Genomic DNA, 25,000 nt, shown 5'->3' with positions numbered 1-25,000 from the left:
GTAATTGTCACATTTTAATTTTTAATACATGTATAATTTTAACTTACTAGAACGTTTCACAAGCTCTCACAGTACATTGTGCTTGATTTTCGCGACTCAGACCCTAAGCTCCCTAAATTTTAACCCTCTTCCGCCATCTGGTGACAAAGTTTTTAATTGCAAATGGTCATCCACACTGCTGGAAAATACTCTTCATTCCTCAGTTAAGTTCATCGCTGGGGCAGGTATTGTGAGTAAAAAAACAAAGTGTGTGCTATATCCAAGAGATATATTTAGGATATTTTACTGACTTCTATGGTTTGAATGTTGCCCCCACCAAGAATTCTTGTTGAAACTTAATCTGAAATGAGACAGTATTGAGAGAGGTAGGGTCTTTAAGAGGTGATTGGGTCATGAGAGCCACTAGTCCCATTCATGGATTAATGGGTTAGTAGATTAATGGGTTATCAGGAGATGAAACTGGTGGCTTTATACTTTATAAGAAGAGGAAGAGATGGCTGGGCGCAGTGGCTCATGCCTGTAATCCCAGCACTTTGGGAGGCCAAGGCAGGTGGATCACCTGAGGTCAGGAGTTCAAGACCAGGCAGGCCAACATGATGTAACCCCATCTCTATTAAAAATACAAAATTAGCAGGGTGCGATGGCACACGCCTGTAGTCCCAGCTACTTGGGAGGCTGAGATAGGAGAATCGCTTGAACCCAGGAGGCACAGGCTGCAGTGAGCCAAGACCACGCTACTGCACTCCAGCCTGGGCGAGACAGACTGAGACACCATCTCAGAAAAAAAAGAACAAGAAGAGGTAGAGAGGCCTGAGCTAGCACAATCAACCTCCTTGCTATGTTACGCCCGGTGCCACAGAATTCCTACCAGCAAGAAGGCTGGCACAAATGCGGCCCCTCAACCTCGGACTTTTCAGCCTTCATAACTGTGAGAAATAAATTCTTTTCCTTTATAAACTACCCAATGTCAGATACTCTGTTATAAGCAACAGAAAACATACTAAGACACTAACAAAATTAAACACCATTACTATAGCAATCATGAAATAATGAAATTATTTAATACATTTAAGACAATACATTTAAGATAATCACTGAATATTTTGGCATAATCTCTTTCAACAATATATACTTGCAAGAATAAGTTCTTATTGTACATAAAACTTTGAGTCTTGCTTTTTTAACTTAGTATTTCTAAGTATTTTCTAAAATCACTAAATATATTTTTTCTAACAAAAAGTTTGATAGAATACAGGGCTGGCCACTTTGTAAGCAGACAATCTTGCATGTAAAAATTGAAAATCTCTGTGAAGGGCTGGGTGGGGTGGCTCACATCTGTAATCCCAGCACTTTGGGAGGCTGAGGCAGGCGGATCACTTGAGGTCAGGAGTTCGACACCAGCCTGGCCAACATGGTGAAACCCCGTCTCTACTAAAAATACAAAAATTAGTCGGGCGGAGGTGGCGCAGCACCTGTAATCCCACCTACTTGAGAGGCTGAGCCAGGAGAATCGCTTAAGCTTGGGAGGTGGAAGTTACAGTGAGCCAAGTTTGCACCACTGCACTCCAGCCTGGGCAACAGAGCGAGACTCCATCTCAAAATAAAATAAAATAAAAACATCTGTGAAGAGAAATTTGGCCATGTGATCAAAATGTAAAATGCCCCTATCTTTTGACCCAGTAAGTCCATGTCAAAAAACTTACCCTTCAAATATATTCTCACATATGCAAAGTAAAATATGATACAGTTGTTCATAGCAGTGTGGTTATTTTGGCAAAAGACTTGAAATAGTTAATGTCCATCCATGGAGTGTACTAGCTCAATATATTGTCATATATCGATCCAATGAAATCATATTCAAGCATAAAAAATGAGGAAGCTCTTTGCATATTGATGTGGAACAATCATCAGATATATTAATAAGTGAAAAACAAAAAGCAAAACAAGCTGTCACTAGAGTGAGAAGAAAAAAGAACACGCACACATTTTCTTTTTTTTTTTTTTTTTTTTTTTTGAGACAGAGTCTTGCTCTGTCGCCCAGGCTGGAGTGCAGTGGCGCCATTTCGGCTCACTGCAAGCTCTGCCTCCCCGGTTCACGCCATTCTCCTGCCTCAGCCTCCCGAGTAGCTGGGACTACAGGTGCCCGCCACCACACTCGGCTAATTTTTTGTATTTTTAGTAGAGACGGGGTTTCACCGTGTTAGCCAAGATGGTCTGTATCTCCTGACCTCGTGATCCACCCACCTTGGCCTCCCAAAGTGCCAGGATTACAGGCATGAGCCACCATGCCCGGCCCACACACACACTTTCTATGGTCCCCTCTGAAGTGGGGATCTGGGGCCTGAGAGATAGGAGAGAGCGGAAGAGAGCCCTACTTTTCATCCCATGCCCTTCTGGACCGTAGAATTTATACTCTGTGAGTTTATTATAAACCCAAAGAAAACTCATCATTTTTAATTTTTGCATAACTTCCCATCAAGTGGATATACCATTATGTACTTAGCATTTCCCTAATGCTTTTGGAAATATTACTGTGATAAATATCTTTTATATAAATCATTGTTAAAATTACTCATAGTGGAGGCCGGGTGCAGTGGCTCACGCCTGTAATCCCAGCACTTTGGGAGGCTGAGGTGGGTGGATCATTTGAGGTCAGGAGTTCCAGACCAGCCTGGCCAACATGGTGAAACCCTGCCTCTAATAAAAATACAAAAATTAGCCGGGTGTGGTGGTGGGCGCCTGTAATCCTAGCTACTTGGGAGACTGAGGCAGGAGAATCACTTGAACCTGGGAGGCGGAGGTTGCAGTGAGCTGAGATCACACCACTGCACTCCAGCCTGGGCGACGGAGTGAGACTACATCTCAAAAAAAAAAAAAAAAATTACTCATAGTGGAATTACAGGTTAAAGAATACAAATATTTTTAAGGGTCTTGAAATATATTACCAAATAGTTTTCCACAGAAGTTGTATCAGTCTATACTCTCAGTAGTGTACAGCGGTGTTCCTGCCTTTTCAGAAACATTGGATAACATCATTCATAATCCTTGTTATATGATCATGAAAACACTCTCATGATACTTTAAATTTGCATGGTTTTAATCACTACTTGATCTGGTTTTTCATATGCATGTTTTTTCAGGCTATGCCATCTTTTGGGAATTGTCCTTGTCCTTTGCCCATTTATCTCTAGAAGTTTTGTTAGTTTTCTTTTTTCTTTTTTAAAGCCAGTCAAATTTAGCAGTGGGGGACTGTACATCAACTTTAGTGACACTAATGTTAGTAAGTTCTGATAATCCACTACCACTGGACCAGCCAATAGTCTTGCTCTTTTTTTTTTAACCAATTTGCCATTTTTGTTGCAAACATGTCTTGCTCTGTATTTCACGGCCTAGCACGCTACCTAGCACATCATAGGTGCTCAATAAACATTGATTTAACTGAATTAATTTGTATTTAATTAGATTTTTGGGGGCCCCGTTTTCATGTTTATACAACCCTATGTATTGACGTCCTCTGTCATTTTTTCCATTGCTTGTTTTGCTTAAAATTCCTTCCCCATCCAGGATCAGTGCAACACAGATGTGACTTGGAAGAACCTCGGGTCAGACCTATCTTGTAGTTACAAGGACTTGCTGACTTCAAAAAGTAAGAAATCATCCCACCCAACCTGTACTCATTACCTATTGCTGCAAAATACATTACTTCAAAAATTGCAGCTTAAAACAAGAAATATTTATTATTGCCCACAGTTTCTCAGGGCTAAGGATTTTAGAATTGTGTGAGTCTGGCTCAGGGCAACTCATGAAGTGGTAGGCAGGCTGTCGGTGGGGCTGCAGTAGGCCTGAGCCCCACCAGGAACTGGAGAATCCGCTTTGAGCTAAGTCCTGTGGCTGTCTCCAGCTGCTTGCTGGCTGTTTGCCTGAGGTAAACGTCATAGTGGCATGGGCTTTGTCATAAAGCTGCTCACAACATGGCAACCTGCCTTTCCCAGAGCAAGGGATCTGAGAGAGAAAGAAACTCAGACACAGAGGCCATATTATTTTTATAACCTAATCTCGGAGCCCTATTTAGGGCCATGTCACCAACAAGTGGCAGGAGTTCCTACCTCACCCAGACCCCAACCCTGGGTCTGAATGGAGATTCCCATGCAACTCAGACCTGTGAGGCACTGCTGTGTCTCCTCTCTGCCCATCAGTGGTCACCCACACACAGCATTAACACTGCTAGCTGGAGTCTAGGTTTTGCTTTGGGGAGGAACCCATACTGTTGTCAGAATGCCCTGGTACAGTGAACTAGCCATGCCACTTAGAAACTCCATGGCAGGCCGGGCACAGTGGCCTACGCCTGTAATCCCAGCATTTTGGGAGGCCAAGGCAGGCAGATCACCTGAGGTCAGGAGTTTGAGACCAGCCTGACAAACATGAGGAAACTGTCTCTACCAAAAACACAAAATTAGCCGTGTGTGGTGGCGCATGCCTGTAATCCCAGCTATTCGGGAGGCTGAGGGAGAACTGCTTGAACCTGGGAGCTGAAGGTTGCAGTGAGCCGAGATTGTGCCATTGCACTCCAGCCTGGATAACAAAAGCGAAACTCCATCTCAAAAAATAAATAAATAAACAAACAAACCATATAGGAAGCACTGACAAATAAGGAATGATGTTTGACCTTGAGTTACATTTTTCTTTTTTTTTCTGAGACAGAGTCTCACTCTGTCACCCAGGCTGGAGTGCAGTGGCATGATCTTGGCTCACTGTAATCTCTGCCTCCCGGATTCAAGCAATTCTCTCACCTCAGCCTCCCAAGTAGCTAGGACTACAGGTGCATGCCACCACGCCCAGCTAATTTTTGTATTTTTAGTAGAGACAGGGTTTCACCATGTTGGCCAGGTGGTCTCCTTGACTTACATTTTTATGGATATGTTGTTATACATATTCCAAAATTATTTTAGATTCCTAAAATTCTGATATGTCTTGGTATGTTATCATGTAATTATGGTAATTATATTAAATTATTGTAGGCACAGAAATAACCAAATTTGTCAACTGTGTCTTTAACCGTGACCACTTCAAGTCATTTCCACAGTTAAGTGCCTAAATCCAACACATTTTCTAAAAGCTCTTTGCAAGCAAGTAAAATCCTAGAGTGTGTCTTCAAAGAGATTCATGAAAAGGATGGAATGGACCCTGACAAGCACTCTTAAATACAGGCTTCCAGTAACTTTAGGATCATATTATTTGGACTGGATAAGAAGTCTCAGAACTCTAATGAAGAGACTGCCTGGTTTATGAAACTGGTAATACAAACAGGATAAAAACTAATTGAATATCAAGAAAATAATTTGCCATATTTTCATGCCGAATTAGCCAGAACTGAAATTGTTTATATATGCAATTTGAATAAACACTTATGGTCCAAGTCATATTACCTGTGAAAGCTGATTTAATAGACAGTGCTATGTACCTGAATTAGAGAAGCAAAATTGGTAGTTAGGAGGATACAGGCCAGGTATGATGTCTCATGCCTGTAATTCTAGCGCTTTGGGAGGTCAAGGTGGGAGGATCACTGAAGGCCAGGCAGGGCAACAGAGTGAGACCCCAGCTGTACAAAATATTTTTAGATTTTTAAAAAAAGGATATAAATCTAGTGTTAAGCATGGACTCATGGAGAGCCTAGATGGCCACTGTCTTCCCTGAGTCCTTAAAGCTTCCATTATTAAAAGCTCTGCAATCTATGGATCATCATGGAAGGGCTAAAACAATCCAAATAATGAGTGTTTGTGTAGCGACTGTCCTAAATTGCTAAAATGGTTTATGACCAATATTTGGTTTGTCACATCCATCCCATAAAGTCAGTCAAAAGTCCGGCAGCCTTATAACTCTTGCCAAAGGCCAATTCCTCCATAAGTTCTCTCCTAGTTCTACCATTAAACATAGATCTTTCAATCCAAATGCCACTTGGTAGTGGTTAGTTACTCCATCTTATTTGTATTTCTATGTAGTAATTATGTAGTATTTACAAGCCATGATGAATTGGTCTTTTGTTCTCCCTCCTCCTCCTTACTCCTAGGTTAGGTAAGTTACTGATGGAGTCCTTTTGCGTCTTACTCATCTTTGAATCCTTTTTAAGTGTTCATCTCATACATAATGCTCAATTAATAGCTGAATTAAGTACTACTTCAGATATGCTTATCTTAATATTCTTGCAATCATAGATTATAGAGCTGAGACGCTAAGAGACTTTCAGGAGAGCAAAAAAGACAACACCTTACAGTTAACAAATAGTTTTAAAAATACAAGTCTGAAAGCCATAAAACTTCACATTTCAAAGGTCAAGTGACTTCTCAAATGTTCACCACCCCCAGTGATAAGATAAATGCACACAGACACAATTTTATGACAGCCATTTGGATGCCACACAGAAGGGCCATTTGGGCAGTGTATTTAGGCCTGCCTGGTAAAAACAGCCAGGTGCCTATGAGGTCTCCTATGTCATTAGTCTCTAAGTACTTAGTAAAAAGCAGTATTTAAATCTCATGGTTCACTGCTGTAACAGAAAGGGCTGGACTCTATAGCTCAGCAAAGACACCAGGGGAAGGACTATACAGTTTTAGGGGAGATCTTCTTCTAGCACAACTTTTTTTAAGTCAGGGTCTCACTCTGTCACCTAGGCTGGAGTGCAGTGGGGTGATCATAGCTGACTGCAGCCTGTTTCAAACTCCTGGGCTCAAGTGATCCTCCCAAAGTGCTGAGATTACAGGCATAAGCCACTGTGCCTGGGCTATCATATTCTTTAAAAATATTACATCAGGGCCAGGCGCAGTGGCTCGCGCCTGTAATCCCAGCACTTTGGGAGGTCGAGGCGGGTGGATCATCTAAGGTCAGGAGTTCAAAACCAGCCTGGCCAACATGGTGAAACCCCGTCTCTACTAAAAATACAAAAATTAGCCAGGCATGGTGGTGCACACCTATAATCACAGCTACTCAGGAGCCTGAGGTAGAAGAATCGCTTGAACCCAGGAGGTGGAGGTTGCAGTGAGCCGAGATCGCACCATTGCACTCCAGCCTGGGCAACAAAAACGAAACTCCATCTCAAAGAAAAAAAAAAAATCCCATCAGACCAGACCAGTAGTTAACATTTGGAATTTGATTTATAATGGACAAACATGGTTATCTTCATTTGAGAAGTTTATTGAGCAATTATGTGCCAGGAGTGGGCTACAAGATCCAGTCAACAAGCAAACAATATATAGTCCCAGTAATAAATTAATCCCAATCCATTAGCCACTCAAAGTATTTTTCTCCAAAGTAGTAATCACCACTGACACTAGGTATAAAATGCTCCAACAAGCCGGGTGCAAGTGGCTCACCATGTCATCCCAGCACTTTGGGAGGCCAGTGGACCACCTGAGGTTGGGAGTTTGAGACCAGCCTGACCAACATGGAGAAACCCCATCTCTACTAAAAATACAAAATTAGCCAGGCGTGGTGGTGCATGCCTGTAACCCCAGCTACTCGGGAGCCTGAGGCAGGAGAATCCCTTGAACCCAGGAGGCGGTGGTTGTGGTGAGCCGAGATCGTGCCATTGCACTCCAGCCTGAGCAACAAGAGCGAAACTCTCAAAAAAAAAAAAAAAAGAAAAAAGAAATGTGCAGAACCTTCTAACTAAAAGTAACTTCCTTATTCCAGAAAAGGAAAATCAGATTCAGAAGTTATTTCTCAAGTAGCTATAAAGCAAGAGTCAAGATCAGAAATGACCAATTGCTATCGAGTTTAGTGTTCCTTTAAGTACTGAAAAGGACTTATGAGTACTTTAAGAACTCTCCTTTTCCTACCAAAGATACTGGAGCCCACATATGTAAATATATTTTGACTTACTGGAGACAGAGATGGATAAGAATGAAGTTTCGGTATAGCAAATCCTCATCAACAAAATTAAATAGCAAGGGAGGGGGAACCCTAGGAAAAATATTTTAGAACATGACCATGCACGACCCTTACAGACAAAAGCCTTTATAAATCAGTAAAAAAAAAAAAAAAAAAAAAAAAAAAAAAAAATGGCCGGGCGTGGTGGCTCATGCCTGTAATCCCAGCACTGTGGGAGGCCCAGGCAGGTGGATCACAAGGTCAGGACTTTGAGACGAGCCTGGCCAATATGGTGAAACCCCGTCTCTACTAAAAATACAAAAATTAGCAGGGCATGGTGGTGGGTGCCTGTAGTTCCAGCTTCTCGGGAGGCTGAGGCAGAATTGCCTGAACCTGGAGGCAGAGGTTGCAGTGAGCCGAGACCAGGTCATTGCACTCCAGCCTAGACAACAAAGACTCCATCTCAAATAAATAAACAAATAAATAAACAAGTAAAAAAAATGTAACACAGTAAGAATGAGGAAAGCCTATGAAAAATTAAAAGTAAATAAATAAATAAATCAGTAGGCTGGGCGTGGTGGCTCACACCTGTAATCCCAGCACTTTGGGAGGCTGAGGCGGGCAGATCACGAGGTCAGGAGCTCAAGAGCAGCATGGCCAACATGGGGAAACCTCGTCTCTACTAAAAATACAAAATGTTAGCCGGGTGTGGTGGCATGTGCCTGTGGTCCCGGCTAATTGGGAGGCTAAGGCAGGAGAATCGCTTGAACCCCGGAGTGCAAGTTGCAGTGAGCTGAGATCGCGCCACTGCTCTCCAGCCTAGGCGACAGAGCAAGACTCTGTCTCAAAAAAACAAATCAGTAAAAAAAATTTAATGCAGTAAGAATGAGCAAAGGCTATGAAAAGCTATAACAGAGGAAATAAAGTAGCTGTTAAAATATTAAAAGATGGCCGGGTGTGGTAGTTCACACCTGTAATCCCAGCACTTTCGGAGACCAAGGCAGGAGGATCACTTGAGCCCAGGAGTTCATCATCAGCCTGGACAACATGGCAAGACCCTCTCTCTACAAAAGTAGAAAAATTGGCTGGGTGTGGTGGTATGTGCCTATGACCCCAGCTACTCAGGAGGCTGAGGTGGGAGAATCAATTGAACCCAAGTGGCAGAAGCTGCAGTGAGCTGAGATCACACCACTGTACTCCAGCCTGGGTGAGAGAGATGGAGACCCTGTCACAAAACAAACAAAAGAGATATTGGCAAGTTTTCATAATCCTATGCATTCTATCTTCTCAGCTTTTGTTCCCAGCAATTTTTTCATTTCCCTGAGAATTTTAACTGTCCTATTATTTTCCTGCCTACAGTACCTCTTTATGCAGGTACATCCTCTGGGCAGAGAAGGCAGCTATGCTCTTCAGTATTGTCAGCCTGCCACATATATCCAGTTTAGGAATTTCTCTTAAACACAAAGTACTCTAGAAACTTAAGAGCAGCCAGGCGCAGTGGCTCACACCGTAATCCCAGCACTGTGGGAGGCCAAGGCAGGTGGATCACCTGAGGTCAGGAGTTCGAGACCGGCCTGGCCAACATGGTGAAAACCCGTCTCTACTAAAAATACTAAAAAACTAGCCAGGCGTGGTGGTGGGCACCTGTAATCCCAGCCACTCGGGAGGCTGAGGCAAGAAAATTGCTTGAACCCTGGAGACGGAGGTTGCAGTGGGCTGACAGGGTGCCACTGCACTCCAGCCTCAGTGACAGAGTGAGAATCCATCTCAAAAAAAAAAAAAAAAAAAAAAAAAAACTTACAAAGAGCTCAGCCTTGAATTATCTAGCCCAGCTGACTGTACCAATATTCAAGTAAAATAGATCAAGAAGCATGCTTACCAATTTCTCAATTTGATCTTGGTTTTAAAGAATAACACAAATGACAGAAAACTACGCATTATGGAACCTTTATTTTTCATGTGATTTCTGTACACAAGGTGTATGAGAGTAACCCTTTTACAAATGGAACTAATTTACTAGAACAATGACAAAACTGAATTGGTATTTGATGTGAATCCACAGGAGTTTAAGCTTCAAATCCAGCCAAGAAGTTTGTTACAATCTCTTTCAGCTTTGCATCTGATTGTTCTGAGATCTTTCCATCAGCCCTATTTGGAAATAAAAGGTCTTAAGTTCTGACCTGGAAAAAATTTTAATGACTAGCCTAACTACAGATTTGAAAATAATTTTAACTTCATATCTTAAACATAACTTTACAAAAAGATGCCAACAATTGCATTCATACCTGATAGTGCCCAACAAGGCTTGGTGCTGGCTGACGACATGAGACAAGAAAGCATTCTCAAACTTTGTAATCTTGCTGGGCTCCAGTTTATCAAGATACCCCCTTACACCCGCATAGATAACAGCCACTTGTTCTTCAATAGCCATGGGAGCTGAAAAGATACAAAAAGAATGCCAAGTGAGTTGCTCAAAGAAATGAATGCCATGTTACTAAGGTCAGGAAAACTTACTTTTTCTCCAATTCCTAACATGTCCCTGTAAATTATCTATTCTTCACAATCTCAGTGACCTAGAACTCTACCTAATAATCCTTCCTCCCTCCTCCGACAGAAAACAGTTATTTCTTGTATTTTCAAGGCTTGAGATATAATCTTTCAGTATAGTCCATAAGCACTGTTTATAATCTGACAGTGTTAATACTGTTTTGAGTATAAATATTTTGCTGAAATCACTTGACAAAATAAAAACATATTAACTTTCTTTTAAATCTGCCAAATTACACATTCATATAGCCAAGTGGGGGAGGGGACTCTAACAGGCTTTAATTCCTGAAAGGAAGACATTAAATATACTTAAGTTTTCCTGGTTGTGAAGCCCCTATCATTTACATTCAAATGATAATAAGAAATGTAGTTTGGGCCGGGTGTGGTAACTCACACCTGTAATCCTAGCACTTTAGGACTCTGAGGTGGGTGGACCACTTAAGGTCAGGGGTTTGAGACCAGCCTGGCCAAAATGGTAGAGGTTTTACCATTTCTACTAAAAATATACTCCAGCCTGAGTGACAGGAGACTCTGTATTAAAAAAAAAAGGTAGTTTGGGGCCGGACATGGTGGCTCACGCCTATAATACCAGCACTTTGAGAGGTGGGAAGATGGCATAAGGCCAGGAGTTCAAGACCAGCCTGGGCAACATAGTGAGACCTTGTCTCTACAAAATATAAAAAAATTAGCCAGGCATGGTAGTGCATGCCCATAGTCCTAGCTACTCAGGAAGCTAAGGCTGCAGGACTGCTTGAGCCCAGGAGTTCAACACTGCAGTGAGCTATGATGGCACCACTGCACTCCAGCCTGGGTGACACAGCAAGACACTGTCTCTCTTTAAAAAACAAAATACAGGGCCGGGCATGGTGGCTCACGCCTGTAATCCCAGCACTTTGGGAGGCTGAGGCAGGGTGGATTGCTTGAGGTCAGGAGTTCGAGACCAGCCTGGCCAACATGGTGAAACCCTGTCTCTACTAAAAATACAAAAATTAGCTGGGCATGATGGCTCACGCCTGTAATCCAAGCTACTCAGGAGGCTGAGGCAGGAGAATCGCGTGAATCCAGAAGGTGGAGGTTGCAGTGAGCCAAGGTCGCGCCACTGCACTTCAGCCTAGGCCACAAGAATGAAACTTCGTCTCAAAAAAATAAAAGAAAAACCAAAAATCAAAAAACAAATGTAGTTTAAGTAAAAGTGCCTTTGATGAAAGATAACAGATAACAACACATAGTACAGGCCATGATATATGATGTAGCTTTGTAGGCCTGGGAAGACCTTGATACACAATAGCAATCTGACCAAATGAAGAAAAGAACAACTCACAATACTGTCCTTGCTTCAGCAACTCAGTTAGACGCACGCCACGACTCAAAAGTTGTTGAGTGGCAGCATCGAGGTCAGAACCGAACTGGGCAAAAGCAGCAACCTCACGATACTGAGCCAATTCCAGCTTCATGGTACCTGCTACCTGAAATACACAAATTACTGTACTGTAACTCAATGACACGGAGCACTACACAAACATAGTTAATATATTAATACCTTAAGATACTAATCTAATGATAGCCCCCTTACTGCCAAAGTGATGCAAAATTACCTGCTTCATAGCCCTGGTTTGGGCAGCGGATCCCACACGAGACACAGACAGACCAACGTTAATTGCAGGGCGGATACCTTTGTAGAACAATTCTGTTTCCAAGAAGATCTATAACGTAGGGAAATACGCACGCTAGCAAGCTTAAAGTAAGAAATCAACTATCTTCAAATTTAAGTCATTATGCCAAGAAGCTGAAACTCAAAACCTAACAATGCAAAGCATCAGTATCCCAAATCTTTCAGGACCTGAACTGACCTGTATATTTTATTGCTGCAATTAGGAGATGTGCATGAGATGAGAAAAAAACATAATAGACAACATATTTATACTGAAATATACACAAATGAAGTGATATAATTTCTATTCGATTCAAAATTATCTAGAAGGGAGAACAGTAGTGGTTAAAAATGAAACTAGAATGAAACACACTACTCTATGAAATAACTGGGTGACAAATACATGGGGTTTCACTATGCCATTCTCCTAACTTCTCTATGTATTTGAAATTTTCCATAATAAAAAATAAAATGCATTTAGCATATCAGTCAATATACCATTAGTCTCAACCAATGCCTTAGAATTATCCAAATCTTTTTTTTACATTTAATCATTAAAATAATACCTGTCCATCAGTGATGGAAATGACATTTGTTGGAATGTAAGCAGACACATCACCAGCCTGTGTTTCTATGACTGGCAAAGCAGTCAAAGAGCCACCACCAAAAGCATCATTCATTTTGGCTGCTCTCTCCAGCAACCGAGAGTGTAAGTAGAACACATCACCAGGATAGGCCTCACGACCAGGGGGTCGGCGGAGCAACAGAGACATCTGACGGTAAGCAACAGCCTATGGTACAGAATAGGTTTGTGAAGTTAACCTATTAAATAGAAGTTGCATATTGTGAACTTTTACTTCAGTACAAATAAATGGATTCTAAAAATATATTTCCTTTGACCTGTTTGGATAAGTCGTCATAGATGATCAAGGCATGTTTCCCATTGTCTCTAAAATACTCTCCCATGGAACAGCCAGAGTAAGGAGCCAGGTACTGAAGTGGGGCAGCATCCGAGGCCGTAGCCGACACCACAATGGTGTACTTCATGGCATCTGAGAAAATACATTTTATGTTTTACGATTTTATCAGTATTGTGATTTTAAATTGGAGGCTACTATAAAAATTACCCAAGTGCTAAAAATATTTACATTAAGAGTTAATCCGGCCGGGTGCAGTGGCTCACACTTGTAATCCCAGCACTTTGGGAGGCCTGAGGCGGGCGGATCACGAGGTCAGGAGATCGAGACCACAGTGAAACCCCGTCTCTACTAAAAATACAAAAAATTAGCCGGGCGTGGTGGCGGGCGCCTGTAGTCCCAGCTACTCGGAGAGGCTGAGGCAGGAGAAGAGCGTGAACCTGGGAGGCGGAGCTTGCGGTGAGCCGAGATTGAGCCACTGCACTCCAGCCTGGGTGAAAAAGCGAGACTCCATCTCAAAAAAAAAAAAAAAAAGAGTTAATCAGGCCGGTCGCGGTGGCTCATGCCTGTAATCCCAGCACTTTGGGAGGCCTAGGCGGGTGATCACCTGAGGTCAGGAGTTCAAGACCAGCCTGACCAATATGAGGAAACTCCATCTCTACTAAAAATACAAAAATTAGCCAGAAGTGGTGGCATGCATCTGTAATCCCAGCTACTCGGGAGGCTGAGACAGGAGAATTGCTTGAACCTGGGAGGCAGAGGTTGCAGTGAGCTGAGATCGTGCCATCGCACTCCAGCCTGGGCAACAAAAGTGAAACTCCGTCTCAAACAACAAAAAAAGAGTTAATCAGAATCAAACAGCTTCCACTTTAAAGAAACCAACAAAACCTTTAAATGTATTACTGTTTTACATTATTTTACTTACTGATTTGTATTAAAAAGTTCAGCTCATTAGGAATTACAATACGCCTTCATTAAGTAGAAGCTATTCTACAATCAGCAGCAACTGGACTTAAGATAATAGCAATGGGACTAAATTTCTTTTAATACCTGCATCTGTGAGTCTCTTCACCAACTGGGCAACAGTGGACCTCTTTTGACCAATAGCAACATAAATACAGTACAGCTTCTTCTTTTCATCAGATCCATCATTGAAACGTTTCTGGTTAATGATTGTGTCAATAGCAATTGAAGTTTTCCTTTAAAAAGTAAATATAAATCTTTCTAAACTTAAAAGGACTTCCCTGTGGGGGAAGAGATCAGACTGTTACTGTGTCTATGCAGAAGGAAGACATAAAAAACTCCATTTTGTTCTGTACTAAGAAAAATTCTTCTGCCTTGAGATGCTGTTAATCTGTAACCATAGCCCCAACCCTGTGCTCGCAGAAACACGCGCTGTGTTGACTTAAGGTTTAATGGATTTAGGGCTGTGCAGGATGTGCTTTGGTAAAAATGTGTTTGCAGGCAGTATACTTTGTAAAAGTCATCGCCATTCTCCAGTCTCGAGTACCTAGGGACATAATGCACTGTGGAAGGCCGCAGGTCCCTCTGTCCAAGAAAGCCTGGGTATTGTCCAAGGTTTCTCCCCACTGAGACAGCCTGAGACATGGCCTCATGGGAAGGGAAAGATCTGACCATCCCCCAGCCAGATACCTGTAAAGGGTCTGTGCTGAGGAGGATTAGTGAAAGAGGAAAGCCTCTTTGCAGTTGAGATAAGAGGAAGGCATCTGTCTCCTGCTCGTCCCTGGGAATGGAATGTCTTGATGTAAAACCCGATTGTACATTCTGTTTACTGAGATAGGAGAAAACCACCTTATGGCTGGAGGTGAGACATGCTGGCGGCAATACTGCTCTTTACTGCACTGAGATGTTTGTGTAAAGTCAAACATAAATCTGGCCTACATGCACATCAAGGCACAGCACCTTTCCTTAAACTTATTTATGACACAGAGACCTTTGCTCACGTTTTCCTGCTAACCCTCTCCCCACCATTACCCTATAGTCCTGCCACATCCCCCTCACCGAGATAGCAGAGATAGTGATCAATAAATACTGAGGGAACTCAGAGACCAGTGCCAGCGTGGGTCCTCTATATGCTGAGCACCAGTCCCCTGGGCCCACTGTTCTTTCTCTATACTTTGTCTCTGTGTCTTATTTCTTTTCTCAGTCTCTCAACCCACCTGACGAGAAATACCCACAGGTGTGGAGGGGCTGGCCCCCTTCATCTGGCGCCCAACATGGGGCTCAAACCCACGACTCTGGGATTAAGAGTCCCATGCTCTACTGACTGAGCTAGCTTGTCCCACTTGACAAGAAATACCCACAGGTGCGGAGGGGCTGGCCCCCTTCACTTCCCAGCTAAAATTTTACTATTAATCCTCGTATTAGATTCTAATGTCCCCATTACCATTTACCATTCCAAGACTAAAAAGTAATCTTTCCATTGAGCAAATTTTAGTTAGAACTTTTAATATGCTTTTGAGACTTTACCCAGTCTGTCGGTCACCAATAATCAGCTCACGCTGACCACGACCAATTGGCACCAAGCTATCCACAGCCTTAATGCCAGTCTGCATTGGTTCCCGCACTGAAATTCGAGGAATGATACCAGGGGCTTTCAGACCAACTCGCCTACGGGTCTTGGAACCAATTGGACCCTGTTAAAAAAATAAAAAGAAAAACCCTAAGCATAATCAGTTTTGATGTTTGTTGGAAGCTGCAACTATATCTAATGAATATTAAACCTACCTTTCCATCAATAGCATTACCAAGGGCATCAACTACACGACCCAACAGCTCCTCACCAACTGGAACGTCCACAATGGCTCCTGTCCTCTTCACTATATCTCCTTCCTTAATTAGTTTATCATTTCCAAACACGACAACACCAACATTGTCAGGTTCCAAGTTCAAGGACATACCCTGCACAAAAGACACAACTGAACATCAATGAAGCTGAATGGGCACTCCTCTCCATACACCAATACTACATAACATAAGAAAATAGGAGGAAAAGCAGTATTGTCCTTTTCACCTGGTTTATTCTTGAATACTTTTCCAACTAACAAACAATGCTCTCTGATTAAGACTTTTAAAATAGCTACATGTTCCCTTGAATAATCTTAGGACAGCACATTGATAAGCCTAATATGCTCACTATCATATCCTCAAATAACTATTACAGAAGCAAAGAAATTGGACAGGTTAATAAGCATTTTTCCACTGCATTTTCTTTGGCAATGACTCTTGGGCTGGGTGATCAGTATGAAATAAAGTGATGAAGGCCAAATGGAAATCTTCAGACAAATTTGATTATCATCTTATTTATGTGTGAGAAGCTCCATAAACAGATTCAAAATTTATTCAAAACCTGTACTCTTCGAGTTAGTAGAAAGTGAAATTAAAAGCTACCTAACTGTAACCAATCAAATACAAATTTTCATAACGTAACAGCACCAAATCACCTCTCATCATTACAACTATATTTTAGGTCCTTAAATCATGTCTGAAGCAAAAAGGCTATTCCAGGAATAGTCTGGTCAGTAATGAAAACTCTGGAGAAGTACTTGGAGTATCATGAAATATCATTACAGATCCAAAAACTTTAACCTACATCTCTCATGTTCAATACAGCATCCACTAACCACATGTGGCTATTTAAATTTGTCAAATTTAAAAGATTAAAAATTCAGTTCCTGTCACACTAGCCACATTTTACATGATTAATAGTGATAGTATAGTAAGTACCACGTTAAACAGCACAGATGTATTCTCATCACTGCAGAATACTATGTATTTCCAATACTATTGGACAGCACTGTTCTAGACACTTCGATTTTAAAAGCTAAAAGGGGAACTCAAAATTAATCTGTTTCGACCTCACCTTTCAAAGATAAATACTGTATACTGAAGATGCTAAATTGGCCAATGTCTTACAGCTAATGATAACTTTGGGCTCTGTAATTAGTCTTCCACATCAAGTGGCTCTTTTTCCGTAGTAGACATTAGCAAGAGTATCAAGACTATCTTTTCCCCTATCTGTGTGCCTACTAGACAGTTCTACTCTCTCCAGTTTATCCAGATGCCATCCTCTGCTTTCCCTAACTCCTACAACTTATTTCTCATACCCTGACAGATGAGGCTCAACCCAATACAAAGTAGACTTACATCATTAGAGAGCTTCTGATAGCTACACCAAAACTCACCTTTGAACAAGAGGTCTACTCACTAGAAATACAAAGTCATGGACTTCCAATTTCCACCAGAAAAATTTTGTTGAAGTTATCAAATGCTTTGCTTTTGTATAAAATAAGCTTAACAGCAAGATAGAACAGACTTGAACTTCTTGGATTTGGGGTGAAAGTTTACTCAATTTTATATTTTGGAGCCAGTGGCTACAAGTTATGTATAAATCAGTCCCTAGAGTAAAAAAACCTGGCTAATTCAAACCCTTAAGTTTATTCTCTTTACAATCTATGATAATAACAAGAAAAAAATCTGAGGCAAATTGAGACAGTTTTTTAAAAATCTGATACAATCTTTGAATCGCTGAATGAATAACTGAGAAGACTTAGATCCTAAAACACCAAAATCTTATTTTATGATTTACCTTTAAGCCTGAAGAAAACTCTACCATTTCTTCTGCTTGAACATTCCTCAGCCCATGTACGCGGGCAATACCATCGCCAATACTTAAGACACGCCCAGTTTCTTCAAGGTCAACAGAGGTATCAGCGCCAAGAATACGCTCTTCAAGAATAGAGGACATCTCAGCAGTCCCTATGGAAGACAATTCAATTCAATTAAAAAAATAATCTGGGCCAGGCGCAGTGGCTCACACCTGTAATCCTAGCACTCTGGGAGGCTGAGGCAGGCAGATCGCCTGAGGTCAGGAGTTTGAGACCAGCCTGATCAACATGGAGAACCCCGTCTCTACTAAAAATACAAAATTAGCTGGGCATGGTGGCACATGCCTGTAATCCCAGCTACTCGGGAGGCGGAGGCTGAGGCAGAAGAATTGCTTGAACCCAGGAGGCGGAGGTTGCGGTGAGCTGAAATCGCACCATTGCACTCAAGCCTGGGCAAGAAGGGTGAAAACTCCATCTCAAAATAATAATAATAATAATAATAATAATAATAATAATAATCTGGTCCTCAAATCTTTTCAAAGCCCATTTCTCAACAACAAAAAACTAGTTTTGTGATCATAATAATCAAAATATATTCTACAGACCCAGCACAGTGGCTCATGCTAGCCACAGTGGTAATGCTAGCACTTTAGGAGGCTGAGGCAGGCAGATCACTTGAGGTCAGGAGTTCGAGACCAGCCTGGCCAACATGGTGAAACCCCGTCACCACTGAAAATAAGAAAAAAAAAATTAGCTGGGCATGGGCATGCCTGTAGTCCCAGCTACTCAAGAGGCTGAGACAGGAGAAATGCTTGAACCTGGGAGGTGGAGGTCACGGTAAGCCGAGATTGTGTCACTGCACTCCGGCATAGATGACAGAGTGAGACTATCATAAAAAAAAAAAAAATTTATATATATATATATATATATATTCTACAATGTAACACGAGATTCTATTTTTAAAAGCTATGAAAATAAAACCAAGTGATTAAGGAAAAAAAAATCTTCACAAAACAAATGTAAACCAGACAAAAAGCTAATCAAATTAAGTAAAACCCTTAAAATAAATGTTCTCCTTTAATTTCTAAGGAATCTGTAACTATGTTAAAACCTCAATTTTTGGCTAAATTCAATAAAAACATATTTTAAAAACCAACTGTTGGCCAGGCGCGGTAGATCATGCCTGTAAAACCAGCACTTTTGGATGCCAAAGGGGGTGAATTACTTGAGGACAGGAGTTCGAGACCAGCCTGGGCAACATGGTGAAACCCCCATCTCTACTAAAAACACAAAAATTTGCCGGGCATGGTGGTGCATGCCTGTAATCCCAGCTACTTGGGTGGCTGAGGCACGAGAATCACTTGAACCTGGGAGAAGGAGGTTGCAGTGAGCTGAGATAGCCCCACTGCACTCCAGGCTGGAGACAGAGCAAGACTCTAAATAAAAATAAAAATCAACTGTTAACAAAGTGTAAGTGTCCTTCTCTTTCAAGGCACACAGGGTAGTATAGGTGGTATTCTTCATCTTAGCATACAGGGGGTGGGTGCAGTGGCTCACGCCAGTAATAACAGCACTTTGGGAGGCAGGCAGACCACTTGAGGCCAAGAGTTCGGACCAACCTGGCCAACACAGCAAAATCCCATCTCTACTAAGAAAAAAAAATAATAATTAGCCAGCTGTGGTGGTGCATGCTTATAATACCAGCTACTCGGGAGGCTGACGCAGGAGAGAATTACTTGAACCCAGGTGGCGGAAGGTCCAGTGAGCCAAGACTACGCTACTGCACCCCAGCTTGGGCAACAGAGTGAAAGTCTTTGTCTCAAAAAACAAAACAAAACAAAATAAAAAACATCCCAGCACTTTGGGAGGCCAAGATAGACGGATCCCCTGAGGTCAGGGCTTTGAGACCAGCCAGGCCAACATGGTGAAACTCTATCTCTACTAAAAATACAAAAATTAGCCGGGTGTGGTGGTGCGTGCCTGTAATCCCAGCCACTAGGGAAGCTGACGCAGGAGAATCATTTCAACCTGGGAGGTGGAGGTTGCAGTGAGCTGAGATGGCACAACTGCACTCCAGCCTGGGCAACACAGTCTCAAAAAAAAAAAAGGAGGCCGCGCACAGTGCCTCATGCCTGTAATCCCACCACTTTGGGAGGCCAAGGCAGGTGGATCACCTGAGGTCAGGAGTTCGAGACCAGCCTGGCTAATGTGGTGAAACCCCTTCTCTACTAAAAATACAAAAATTAGCTGGGTGTGGTGGTGGGCACCTGTAATCCCAGCTACTCGGGAGGCTGAGGCAGGAGAATCACTTGAACCCGGGAGGCAGAGGCCGCAGTGAGCCCAGATAGTGCCACTGCACTCCAGCCTGGGCAACAAGAGCAAAACTCCATCTCAAAAAAAAAAAAAAAAAGAAAGAAAAGAAAAAACATATCTACTGAATGTGTGGGTATGTGTGTACACATACACATATACATATACATACACACACACTCTCACACACATATATATTTAACCTTTATTTTAAAAGTCGAAATACTCATCTCCAAAGAAATTCCCCAACTTATAGTGTCTTCCTATGCTCACCTCCCCACTTCTCTACCGCATCTGTAATGTACAAGTTCACAGATTGCCAAATATCTAGTAGCTACTGCCTTTGAAAAATAAAACCTATCAGTGGACAAGCACAGTGGCTCACGCCTTTAATCCCAGCACTTTGGGAGGCCGAGACAGTGAGATCACGAGGTCAGGAGATCAAGACCGTCCTGGCCAACATGGTGAAACCTCGTCTCTACTAAAATACAAAAAATTAGCCGGGTGTGGTGGTGCATGCCTGTAGTCCCAGCTAGCCGGGAGGCTGAGGCAGTGGAATTGCTTGAACTCAGAAGGTGGAGGTTGCAGTGAGCCGAGATCTCGCCATTGCACTCTAGCCTGGCGACAGAGCAAGATTCTGTCTCAAAAAAAAAAAAAGAATAAAAGAATAAGAAAATCTATCAATAAGAACTTACATTTTTTCTAATGCTTTTTATAAAAGGAAAAAAAGAAGTCTTCCAGAGGTCAGAAAGATTCCATTACCTAGTATATGTTCTTTCTGTTTCTACCCAAGGGCCATTATCAGAACAAAGAAGCCATACTAATATCAAAGGAAAAATATGTAACAGTAGTTCATTTGACTATAACAAGAGAACCATGACAGGGCTAAATGGCAACTTATGGTTTAAGAACCTGACAGTCTATACAAACTAGAGAAAAAACTAACAAATGGCCAGGCACAGTGGCTCACGCCTGTAATCCCAGCACTTTGGGAGGCCGAGGCAGGCGGGAGGATCATGAGGTCAGGAGATCAAGACCATCCTGGCTAACACAGTGAAACCCCATCTCTACTAAAAATACAAAAAATTAGCCGGGCGAGGTGGCGGGTGCCTGTAGTCCCAGCTACTCGGGAGGCTGACGCAGGAGAATGGCATGAACCCCGGGGGCGGAGCCTGCAGTGAGCCGAGATTGCGCCACTGCACTCCAGCCTGGGGGACAGCAAGACTCTGTCTCAAAAAAAAAAAAAAAAAAAAAAAAAAAAACTAACAAATGAAAAACAACTCACCACAGTTATATCATGTATATAATTTATATCTTCATCTAGTGTGATAATTTATATCTTCATCTAGTAAGTGCAGTGTATACTGAGAAATAATAACTTACCAGTCTTCTGAAGATGAGTGTTAGAGGCATGGAGGTTCCTTGCAGCAATGAAAGATGAACCCAAAGCATTTCTGGAGACCTAGTGCAAAAGTATTCTTAAAAATTTGATTTTTAACAAAGCCTTTATAAAACTGACAAGCTTAAACAAAGGCCAGCTTAGTGTGATCAAAGTACTGATGAAAATACTAATTACATATAAAGCATTTTGTTTAAAACGTCAAATGGGAAAGTAGCTTTTGATATATGTGAAAACCTTTTATACAGCTCCTAGTACACAGTAAACACTCGCATATTTTTAAAATGCAGTCTGTACTTTATTATTATTGTTTTTTTGAGACAGCTCACTGCATCCTCCACCTCCTGGTCTCAAGCGATTCTCAGCCTCCTGAGTAGCTGGGACTACAGGGGTGCACCACCTCCACCAGGTTAATTTTTTATATTTTTGGTAGAGACGGGGTTTCACCATGCTGGCAAGGCTGGTCTCGAATTCCTAACCTCAAGTGATCCACCCGCCTTGGCCTCCCCAAGTGCTGGAATTACAAGCGTGAGCACTGCACCTGGCTTATTTTTTTTCTTTTTTGGGACAGGGTCTCATTCTGTCACCCAGGCCGGAGTGCAGTGGCTCAACCACAGCCCACTACAGCCTCGACTTCCTGGGCTCAGGTGATCCTCCCACCTCAGCCTCCCCAGTAGGTGGGACCACAGGAGTGCACCACCTGGCCAGGCTAATTTTTGTACTTATTTTTTTTGTAGAGACAGGATTTCACCATATTGCCCAGACTGGGCAGTAAAATATATACACACACACACACACACACACACTTTTTTCCTTCTGAGATGGAGTCTCATTCTGTCTTCCAAGCTGGAGTGCAGTGGCACGATCATGGCTCACTGCAACCTCCACCTCCCAGGTTCAACTGATTCTCGTGCCTCAGCCTCCTGAGTAGCTGGGACTACAGGTGACCACCACCATGCCCGGCTAATTTTTCTATTTTTAGTAGAGACAGGGTTTCGCCACGTTGGCCAGGCTGATCTCGAACTCCTGACTTCAGGTGATCCACCCACCTTGGCCTCCCAAAGTGCTAGAATTACAGACGCGAGCCACTGCGCCCTGCCTGGCAGTCAGTATTTTAAAAAGCAACTGTTGGCGGGGCTCGGTGGCTCATGCCTGTAATCCTAGCACTTTGGGAGGCCAAGGCGGGCAGATTACCTAAGGTCGGGAGTTGGAGACCAGCCTGACCAACATGGAGAAACCCCTTCTCTACTAGAAATACAAATTAGCGGGGCGGTGGTGTGCCAGCCTGGGGGGGGGCGGTGGGTGGATGACATCCGCTAACACATGAACCGTTCTAAAAAAAAAAAATTAGCCGGGGGGCGAGCGCCTGTAGTCCAGCTACTCCGGAGGCTGAGGGGAGGGGGGGGGGGGGGGGGGGGGCTGACCGCTGGGAAGCGAGACTGCAAAAAAAAAAAGCGGTAAACCAATCAGGAAGCTGAGGGAGGAGAATCACTTGAACCTGGGAGGCGGAGGTTGTGGTGAGCCAAGACTGTGCCATTGCACTCCAGCCTGGGCGACAAGAGCAAAGCTCCGTCTCAAAAAAAAAAAAAAAAAAGCAACTGTTACCAAAATATAAGTGTCCTTCCCTTTAAACGTACCCAATTTTTATTATTTTAACTTTAGATGTATTTTAATTGAGTTGCAGGAATTCTAAGATAAACGGCTTCCTACAAGGGGCAAAACTCAAAGTATTTCCAATTTTACTTAAAAAAAAAACAAGCGGCCGGGCACGACGGTTCACGCCTGTAATCCCAGCACTTTAGAAGGCCAAGGCGGGCGGATCACCTGTGGTCAGGAGTTCAAGGCCAGCCTAGCCAACATGGTGAAACCCCGTCTCTACGAAAAACTACAAAAAGTAGCAGGGCATGAAGGCGGGTGCCTGTAATCCCAGCTACCTGGGAGGCTGAGGTGGGAGAATCCCTTGATCCCGAGAGGCGGTGGTTGCAGTGGGCGGAGATCACGCCATTACAATCCAGCCTGGGCGACTGAGCGAGACACCATCTCAAAAAAAAAAAAAAAAAAAGCAAACAAAAACTGAATAAATGCTAGAGTTAAAGTAGAAACCAAGAGTTGTGACATGTGGACTTATTTTACTCTCTCAACAAATCCTGCAGCCACCTGGAACTTCCTTCAGTTTCTCCTTCCTTCAAGTTGTAATACTGCGACGACTGGTCACTGTCAATTCTGAAGACTCTGCCTTCCATAGGAGCTGGATGCAAACCGTTAAAAATGCTTTTTTAGAAAACCAAGATGCTACCAGCGGTTGTTAAGGCAGCAAAACAGCCAACATGTTTATTTCACCTTTCAAATTGAGATTACTTTTAAAACAAAAAAAAGTGTCGGTGTCAATGCGTGTACACTGAAATCATATTAATTTCAAAGGAAACAACGAAGGGCATTAACCCTTACAGCCATTTTCCAAACTTGTTCTCTTTTACTTGAATTCTCCATCACTAAAAATTACTCAAAACCTGGTGGAAAACTCAAGGACAAATTCTTTAAACACATCCAAGTGCCACAAAGCACACTCTGCCGGAGAGACAATTTAAAAACCAGCTTCACTGCTGTCACAGTGCTGGCCACATGAAATGGTTCTTTGCACCTGCACGATGTTTTCACGGTCGTTTCGTATTCAGCACTAAGAGAAAGCCTACTTAAGTATTCCAAAAACCACCTTCATTTATTCCTTTCCTCTAAACTAAGCTCCAGGCAGAGGTGAAATGCTGGGCCTGCTGACCTTCAGACAATGTCAGACTCCCCTGACTAGCTTCAACAAGAGCTGACAGCAGTTTTCTGACCTTCAGCGGGACGCGACCCTAAGAATCGAAAGACAGGAACCTCACCGATTCGGAACAGACCTCGGAGAGCTAGCGCCCAAGCCCTGACCTTCACCCAAGACCCCCCTTCTCGGGCCGCTGTCAGCCCAAGACAGGAATCTTGAGGCCCTCTCTCTGGACACCATCGAGTTCACTCTCTGCCCTGTACCATTCTGCCTCACTGTGCGCAGGTGGCGAGCAAAACGGCCCCTGTGTCGCCTGCTCTGTCCAGCCCGAGCAGCCACGGGTGCAAGATGGCGGCATCCGCCACAGCCCCTCTCCTGCAGAAAGAGCGCCCGAGCCGGCGCACCACCACCCTGCAGCCCCACCCGGCCGCCTCCACCATGCCGGCCCTCGGTGCTCACCAGTCCGGCCCGCCGAGGGAGGGCGCGGACCACGGCCGCAGCAACGCGCACGGACAGCATCTTTGCAGTTACTCCGCAAGCGGTACCTCTGCAGCCGCAGCCTCCGGACTGACTGGGACAAAATGGCCGAGCTGCAAAGAAGGTCAAGACAGCCGGCCCACCTGACCCGGAAGTACTGCCCCTCGGGTTCACACCCCCGTCCCGCCGCCGCCACTGCATTTTTTGGCAGGTTACTTTTTTATGTAACATTTTTAAGTTTAAACCTCAAAATGAATGATTAGATATATTGCAGCTTTGGTCCTGGCATTCGTTATACATTTATTTTGGTCTTTTGAGTCGACCTTGTGGTTGCCCCGGGTGACCACGTGGGTAGCGGAATCTGCTAAGCAGCAGTTCCCAGGCCCCATCCGGTGCTAGAGGCTGAGGGCCTCACCCGTCTGGGGGCGCGGCTGTCTTGAGGACCAG

The 25,000-nt window shown here is 43.2% G+C and overlaps 1 protein-coding gene across 1 annotated transcript; it reads right to left on the bottom strand.

Annotated features, from left to right (window-relative positions):
- Window positions 1-9,794: 9,794 nt before the first annotated feature.
- ATP5F1A (ATP synthase F1 subunit alpha) lies at window positions 9,795-24,708 on the bottom strand. The gene is made up of 12 exons (XM_030810498.1): window positions 24,536-24,708; window positions 21,300-21,378; window positions 17,588-17,757; window positions 15,727-15,900; window positions 15,469-15,635; window positions 14,029-14,177; window positions 12,962-13,113; window positions 12,628-12,852; window positions 12,006-12,113; window positions 11,732-11,876; window positions 10,149-10,299; window positions 9,795-10,011 (listed from the first exon to the last, which is right to left on the bottom strand). The coding sequence occupies exons 1-12, from the start codon at window positions 24,593-24,595 to the stop codon at window positions 9,930-9,932; spliced, it is 1,662 nt and encodes a 553-aa protein (XP_030666358.1). The 5' UTR covers window positions 24,596-24,708; the 3' UTR covers window positions 9,795-9,929.
- Between the last annotated feature and the right edge of the window lie 292 nt (window positions 24,709-25,000).

The sequence above is a fragment of the Nomascus leucogenys genome, chromosome 4 (assembly GCF_006542625.1).
Source record: "Nomascus leucogenys isolate Asia chromosome 4, Asia_NLE_v1, whole genome shotgun sequence".
Classification (NCBI taxonomy): domain Eukaryota; kingdom Metazoa; phylum Chordata; class Mammalia; order Primates; family Hylobatidae; genus Nomascus; species Nomascus leucogenys.
Note: the sequence above shows the minus strand (reverse complement) of the source record. Positions and strands in the feature narration are given on the sequence as shown.